Source organism: Schistocerca cancellata, chromosome 3, assembly GCF_023864275.1.
Source record: "Schistocerca cancellata isolate TAMUIC-IGC-003103 chromosome 3, iqSchCanc2.1, whole genome shotgun sequence".
In the NCBI taxonomy this organism is placed as follows: Eukaryota; Metazoa; Arthropoda; class Insecta; order Orthoptera; family Acrididae; genus Schistocerca; species Schistocerca cancellata.
This window is the reverse complement of record NC_064628.1, coordinates 76,444,842-76,453,334: the sequence shown is the minus strand read 5'-3', so window position 1 is coordinate 76,453,334 and position 8,493 is coordinate 76,444,842. Positions and strand designations below refer to the sequence as shown.

At 43.3% G+C, this 8,493-nt stretch overlaps 1 protein-coding gene across 1 annotated transcript in view; it reads left to right on the top strand.

The window, feature by feature from the left end:
• Positions 1–409: 409 nt before the first annotated feature.
• LOC126177044 (cuticle protein 18.7-like) overlaps positions 410–8,493 on the top strand; it is a 51,252-nt gene continuing 43,168 nt past the window's right edge. Inside the window, exon 1 of the mRNA XM_049924278.1 lies at positions 410–453. Coding sequence (XP_049780235.1) covers positions 442–453 — 12 coding nt within the window. The 5' untranslated portion in view covers positions 410–441. The remainder of the gene's footprint in view (positions 454–8,493) is intronic.

The window sequence follows — 8,493 nt, the reverse complement described above, 5'->3', positions numbered from 1 at the left end:
TAAGGCGGTAAATATTTCAATTCATTGTAGCTGACACCTTGAAAGAAATAGCTATTTAAATTAAAAACTTATATATTATATAATATATATCAGTTTGTAATATCAACCAGCAACATTTTCGTATGATTGAAATGACTGGTGGTAACAACATTTTTTGGAAGTATTTGCTGTCGATGAACTTTCCTACCATGTAATAAACGTCTTGAAACAAGAATAGTACGTCCATTTGGATGTATACTTCCTTACTAAAAGTGTGAAAGTTGTAGGAAGGGTGTGTTGCATCAGCCACAACGTGCAGTTAACGCCCAAGGAAGACATGGGGGGAAGGACACCCGCTAGTACTTTCACGGCAGCACGCCGTAGAACTGGAGTATAAATATCACGAGTACGCAGACCGTAGTGACAGTTGAGCAACTGCAACAACCTGCCTCCTAGCCGACCATGAAGACCCTGGTAAGTGCGTGCGCTTACCATAGAGCTCACAGCTGAGCTAGGTGCGTGACCGGTACAACTACACACCTTACTTCGTGCAAGCGTCCGCTCTCTTGAACAATAGGTAGGACGTCCATTTGCGCTTACAGAAACTCTCATACAGCTGCCCAACATCACACAAATATGTGATTTCTATGGTTTGCTTCTCGTTCCAGAAACTAAGTGGGAAACTAAGTGGCTACACGAGATTCCATTTCTGTTCACTAGTAATGATTATAACATTTAATTCTGAGATTTTCCTTAAAGATGCATGTCTATGGTTGGTCAGGTCCTATTGGCAGTTGTCGAGGAATCACAGTGCCGTGGAGATGGAATCGAATTCAGCAATATGTCGTTCAGAATCATTCCTCAGTAAGTAGCATTTTTTAGAATTTGTGTAACCTCCTCAAATAATTCAGTGAGAGAGTCAATCTTATACTTCTCAGCGGAAATGCCAATCGACATCTAAAGATCTTTCCGGCGACTAGACATTAATCCTGACGGCTAACACAGCTTAACAATAATACTTCTCTATTCGCGCTTGAGTCTGAATGCTGTATTATTATAAGAATCAGGACATATAACTGCAACCGTTTGCTGTAATCGATTCACTATGAAAAGGCGATTTTTACAATAATGCAATTCTATTACTAAAAAAAAATTGTAAACGACGCTTCAGTAATAATCCACTTCCTCAAGCAGTAGGAAAGTTTTACTCCCATCTAAAACTGATGAAAATTACTACCATTTGTTGTATACAAGTTTATTCCGCAACGTTACTAGGTACATAGTGTCTCATCACAAATAATGACCTCTGAATTAATGGAAACTGACATATCACCAAATAGAAGCATTCCTTGGACTCTACAAAATGCTTCGTAAGGTGAATACGGCCAATAAACCCTTGTGATGCAACAAACTAACAGGAATAAACATTTCCAAGCAGATGAAAATTAACTAGAAGTACATATACGGAACATAGCAATGCACTCACATAGGCCGAAATTCATTGGGTAGCCTTCAGATCTGAATAACAAAAGGGAGATGCATTCAATAAGGAATAAAGTATGAACCAGCTGTAAGAAGAAGCGTACACTATCACAAAGCAACGCTGTCTGGTCAGATATTGTAAACTCTTAGATCAGGAGAATGCTGGCTAAAATCCGGTCAATTAAGAGGGCTGGAGGTAGCACTTGGCTTCTTCAGACCAATATGTACGAGGGTTGTCCAGAAAGTAAGTTACGATCGGTCGCGAAATGGAAACCACAGTGAAAACCAGAAACTTTCAATTTGCAACAGTCAGGCACACCTTCACAGTCGCCGCTCCAACGTCGAGTAGTGTTGTATCAACTTTCCAACGTCCTCGTCATACAAAGCAGCCGCCTGTGCTTTCGGCCAGTTATCTGCGCTGGCCTGCACCTCGTTGTCAGTGGAAACATTTTGTCTTCACAGCCAGCGGTTCTTGTGAGCAGAGATGAGACTCAGGGGGAGCCAATTACGGACTGTATTGTGGCTGATCAAACACTTCTCATCGGAAACGCTGAACGAGCGTCTTCATTGCCCCTGCAGTGTGCGGCCGAGAATTGGCATGAAGAAGGAACTGCTCGACAGTTGTGTTATGTGGGCTGCATGACACAGGCGAAATCTCTAACTAGGCACTCATACTTGGCGGCAGACGCTAATCTCTAGGCATCTTTACGTGCTCACTGTTCACTCAAAACCGAAAAGAGCGACGCAACACGATCGACGGGCATACTAGAGACACTGCCCAACACATCTGTGCAAAGCTTTACCAGATTTTCTTAGTGGTTTCCGTTTCACGACCGATCGGTACTTATTTTCTGGACAACCCTCGTATGTTCCATTTCAGTATTCTGTGAAGGGTTTCTTGGAGTGATGGCACAGGTAAATGTTTCACCACCTTTCTTTTTTCGCATCACTGTTAACCACACATACGCGACACTGCAGTCTGCATGGACTGCTCACAAAGTCAAATTATAGCCTGACCACCAGACTCTATAGAAGATGAAGAAAAATAACTTGCTACTATGGTAAGAGTAGGGTATGGGACGTACGGTAGAGGAAAGTTTTCCATATAACCATAGGCCAGAAATACATAACTGTGGAGCTACAACCATAACTACCTCAGTCAAAAATTTTGGGTTGGAGACGTTAAATGGTTTATAATTTTTCAAATAACCGTTTGTCACAGATGTACCACTGTGGAGGTGAGTTCTAAACGACTGTCAATGATGAGCACTAAGAAGTGTGTAAGTACAGCCTATGTTGCCAAGCTAATAATTGTACTCGTTTCAGTATCCGCTATCATGATCCGACCTTATTAACAGGCTGTTTTTTTCCCCGCTATATGTTACTATATTAACGTTCTCCTTTAGGCTCACACAACTCAATTACCCAAAAATGGCTTTAGAAAAAAAAAAAGGCTCTGAGCACTATGGGACTCAACATCTTAGGTCATAAGTCCCCTAGAACTTAGAACTACTTAAACCTAACTAACCTAAGGACATCACACACACCCATGCCCGAGGCAGGATTCGAACCTGCGACCGTAGCAGTCCCGCGGTTCCGGACTGCAGCGCCAGAACCGCACGGCCACCGCGGCCGGCAAATGGCTTTAGCGAGTTGGCAATAATGGGCAGAAACAATTCATAGATTTCGAAACATTTCATGTTAAAAGACTGTCGAAGAAATACTTTCAGAGGCTACTGTTGAAGTTTTGTGCAAGCTTCTTGCGTAGGTTAATTGTTTTGTCTAGCTTTATCTCAGACTATAAATGGTGCAATCACTTGATGCGTGGGTTCCACAGATCATCCTGAGCGCGGTGCTGGCCGCGGCTGTGGCGAAGCCCGGTTACCTGGGCGCTGGACTGCTGGGTGCTGGTCTGGCGGCCCCGGCCATCGCCGCCCCCGCTGCCATCGCCGCCCCCGCCGCCATCGCCGCCCCAGTCGCTATCGCCGCTCCTGCCGCCATCGCCGCCGCCCCCGCCTACGCGGTCGGTCCCCCAGCGCTGATCGGCGGCATCGCGCCCTCGATCGCCGCCCTCGGTCCAGTGGTGGCTGGAGCCCCTGGAGCCCTGGCTGCCGCCGCCCACCTGCAGGCCAAGGCTGCCCTGCTGGGCTGAACTCGACAACACCGTCCTCTGCTGTCCACCGACTGACAGTCTCTATGTCCAACTGGAGGCGACAACACTGAGGCTCAGACAATGATGTATATAGATATTTATCAATAAATATGCAAATTTACACATCATTTTTGTACAAAAATTTCTAATTTTTTATCTATTGAGAAGCCACCATGGAGCTGTTTCGTGAACCGATATTAAGAATGTTGTGCACCAGCTATCAAATGTGTGATATTTTCGTCACAACATGTTTCAGTGCTAGATTTTCCTACTATCAAGTGCTATCAAACAAGGAAATAAATCGATGAATCGCACTCTTACACGTACTGGGATGCACATAAATTGTTTGTATTGTCCTGCATTATAACATGTCTCAAAGCATCCAGCCTGTCAAGAACCATCAAAATTAAAAACTCAGCAGCAAACATGCATGGTCACACATAAAACACTTCCTAGAACATCTCATGTTGGCGTGTTATTCTCTCAAGGCAGCTGCTGTCATCTATCCAAGCTCCATACCTCGATCGTAGGATAAAGAAACATCAATTCGGAGAACCAGTTATCAGTAGGAGAATTGGACCTGGAGGGAAATTAATTAAACAGTTCAGCGGTATGCTTCGACAATGGTACAGCTACAATGAAACTTTTTTGGTTAAGAGTAGACGGGAGGTGGCACAACCGACTCTAAAGGACAAATTATATGACGGTGCAAGGTTGGCTTCATTGGAAGTAATTAATTTGTATACATATGTGCCAGTTGAGGAAACGATAGACACGTTGGGAAACAGCTGATGTCAGCATGGTAAGACATATGAAGCTGAAATAGATGTATTTGTAGGATTACTAAAGATTGTATTCCAATTCAACCATTTTAAATTTAATTGCAAATTATATGTACAGGAGAACGGTTTAGCAACTGATTGTGCATTAGCAGGGCAGGCCATCGTTTTCAAATGCATATCAAACTGTTTATTTAAAGGAAAATGATAAGTACAGTGACACAATACGTTAGTCCAGAAGTTATGCTGACGTTATGCTTATAGTGTATCATGGATTCGAGGAAGAAACAAGTGAATCAGTGAGTGATCTTAACAAAATGCATAGGAATATAGTACTTGAATTAGAGCATGAACAGCAGGGAGTTTTAAATTATTGCTTTGAAGACCCAGAATAAGAAAAACGGGCTTGAGATAGGAATATTTAGGAAACATACGTTTACAGGTGGAGCAACTGATAAGACCTCACGGCATCCCCGTAAACACAAACTGACATTCTTGAAAAATGTTATGCGCAGCATTAATTTCATCCCACTAACTCACTTAGAACAAGGATGAAGAATCGAAAAAAAACTTAGGAGAATTTCGGTAGAAAATGATGTTGATGCAGCTTTAATTGATAGACTAGAGGCAGTCATAGGGCATGTAAACCAGCAAAACGGGAGAAAACCGCAGAAATATAGAGGCATGGTAAAATGTCGCGTTACTTCATATGAAAACGGCAAGGTTATTTGACAATGAAGGGTGAAACTTGCTTTCAGGACGGACAATAAACTTGAACCGAGGCTGAAGGATGAGATTGGCACAGGTGAGAACTGGATGGGGCAAGCGAGAGTTTGTGAAATGAAGTGTCAGGACTATGAAATAAAGTTGGTACAGGAAACGGGAAGAAACTTTAAAGTAAGGTTTAAAGACCAAAATTATAAAGAGAAAGACTCGTAGATAGTGGCGAAATACCTAAACAATAAGCAGAATTCGTTGGGTAACATGAAGGTGTTTCCCTTTTAGGATAATGCGTAGTTGTCGTATTGAGAAGAAATGAAGACTGTTTGCACTTTAAGAAGGGTACACTTGAGCGTGCTAAAAGAGAAGACAGATGTGCCCAAGGGGCGTTTCTGAACCCTCTTTAGCGATGTCCTCCCTGGGATTTTTTTTTTTTTTTTTGAGTCGCAGCCCGCCACGAATTCCTCACCCTGTCATTTCTTCTTGTCAGCGTTTTTCATATATTCCTCTCCTCTCTGCTTCTGCACAGAACCGCCTCATCCGTTACCTTTGTTACATTCTCAGTCATGACAGACACCTTTCCCAACGACTCACCGTGCTTTTGTTCACTGCCAGGCGTCCGTAGGTGTTCTGCAAGCGCCTGGTCATGATGCACTTGATTACAGGGTATATATGAATTATATGAGAGGTGTTCAGTAAGTAATGCAACATATTTTTTCTCGCCCAGTTTCGGCTGAAGAAATTCTGGATTTCTTATGGAACATCGTGGAATATTACCGCTTCGGCTTATAGTGTTATGACGTCCTGATAATGGCGGGTCCATACAAAGCCTTAAAAATAGCGTCTGTAACGAACATGCGTTCCAAGCTGAGAGATATCAATGACTTTCTTATGGATGAAAACCAGAGCGTCACAGATACTCGTAGGCGCTTTCAGAACGTCTACGGAGGCCTGGAAGTGAACAAAAGCACGGTGAGTCGTTGGGTATGCTGTCTGTCACCATCACAACAATATCGCGCAAACCTGTCCGATCTCCTGCGTGCCGACCGGCTGCATGCTGTGACTCCTGCAATGCTGAAACGTGCTGACACTCTCATTCGAAGTGATCGAAGGATCACAACAAAATACCTCGGTACGCAACTGGACGTCTGTGCTGTTAGTGCTGACACACTCGCCCACTAGTTGTGGTACTCAAAGGTGTGTGGCCGCTGGATTCCTAGCCGCGTAACAGAAGACCATGAAGTGCTACAAAGGACCATCTGTGTGGAGTAGCTTGCGCGTTACGATGCAACTTTCTGTTGAACATGGTCACAGGTTACGAAACATGAGTTGATCACTCGAACCAGAAACAAAACGGCAGTCGATGGAGTAGCGCTACACCACCTCTCCTCCAAAGAAAAAGTTCAAAGCCGTACACAAGCCGGTCTTCTGGGACTCTGAAGGGGTTATTCTGTTTGATGTCCTCAATCATAGAGCAACGTTCAACTCTGAAGTGGATTGTGCTTCCCTCAGGAAAATGAAGAAAATACTTCAGTGTGTTTGTCGACACAAAAAAAGGCAGACGAACTTCTTCTTTTTCAATGAAAACGCAAGATTTTATGCAAGTCGGCGCACCCTAGAAGAGCTCACAAAAGTTCATTGGACTGTTCTTCCTCACCCACCCTACATCCCGACTTCTCTCCGTTTGGACCCATGAAGTATGCACTTCGCAGGAGGCAGTAGGTGGATCATGATGAGGTTATTGGCGCAGCAAGACATTGGGTCCGACGTCGACCAGTAGGATGATACCATACGGCGATACAGGCCCTTCCAGTTTGTTGGTGTAAGGAGTCGCATGGAACAGAGATTACGTTGAAAAATGGGGTTTTTAGCCAAAAGAGAGGGCAATAATGTGCTGCCTTAAATCTTGAATAAAGCCGATCTGCTTTCAGGGGAAAAAATGTATTGCATTACTTATTGAACGCCCCCCGCAAAACCTAATGTTAGTGGCAATTACAGAAGGAACTCCTCCATCTTTTTGATTTGCTGCTCCTTGTATTGGTCGTGTTTGCTGTTAAAATTTTTGGATGTGAGGTCCGCCAGTTACGCAAAACACCGTTTTTCTCGGTACCCAGACATGTTTCGGCACCGCTGTGCCATCATCAGTGGGTTTTCGTTTTATTTATTCTGCAATGGGAACATTTTGTTAAAAGATTATAAAATTATGTGTATTTTTAGTTCAAACAACAGATCGTTTCTTTTTGTAAATACCTTTACATTTGGTGAAGATGACTTTTCTGGATCACTTTTTTTGTTAATTATTACAGATAGCTTGTCATCTGCAACCAAACGATGTTGATGAGAAAAGTTTTTTGCTGGGACTTAACCTATCTTCTAGAATGTAATTCAGTTTCTTGCGATGAATATTTTTCCAGTGGAGAGATTACCATGACCGCTCTTCAGTTCTACACTACAATTCCTGCGGATACGTATTACACTGTGTTGATGTAGCCATTTCCTTTGCCTTTTGAAACCCCATGCCGTTGATCGTTGGTGTTTAGGGACACTTTACTACTCCAAGGATAAGAGCGTGACCTTAACTTCTATTTCCTCTTCCGCCTTCCTTGATAAGGCGAAAGGCAGAGTTACGGTGACTTCCTATACCGAAAGTGTTCGGGTACCATGGCTGATGATTTTTGTTTAAAATCCTAGCAGGCGCCTGGATTGAACCGATGCAAAACACTGGTTTTCGTGTGCACTGGTGGATCGAAACACCGAAGACAGGATATTCTATCCATTTTGTGGTAGCGTATAATTCTGGGATTTTGATATTGTAATAAAATACTAGACCACAGAGAAAGCCGTCTTTTTTTCGTTGTTCTACAGATTGTAAGTCATAAAATTTTCCAAGATAATATCTAACACTGGGGTGCGTTCAAAAAATAATGTAATTTTTTTCTGAAAATAGGTAAGTTTTATTTTGGATCACAATACACCTTATTATTCCCGACGTTTCCGGCTACAAAACCCTATTTTTCAACATGATTTCCGTTCAATGCGACGGCCTTACCTCACCATACTGGGAGGATTTATATGGCTATGTGGTACCACTTTACTGGTCGATAGCGGAGCCAACGTCTTGCTGTAGCAATAACCTCCACGTCATCTTCGTACTGCTTCTCGCGGAGTGCATCCTTCACTGGGCAAAGCAGCTGGAAGTCGGAAGGTGCGAGATCGGGGATTGAGGGTGGATGTGGGAGAGCAGATTTTGCCCGACCTTGTCGCGATGACAGCTCACCGTGCTTTTGATCACTGCCAGGTCTCCGTAGACATTCTACAAGCGCCTACGAATATCTACGACATTTGGTTTTCCGCCAAAAGAACATTAGTATCAGTTCTCTC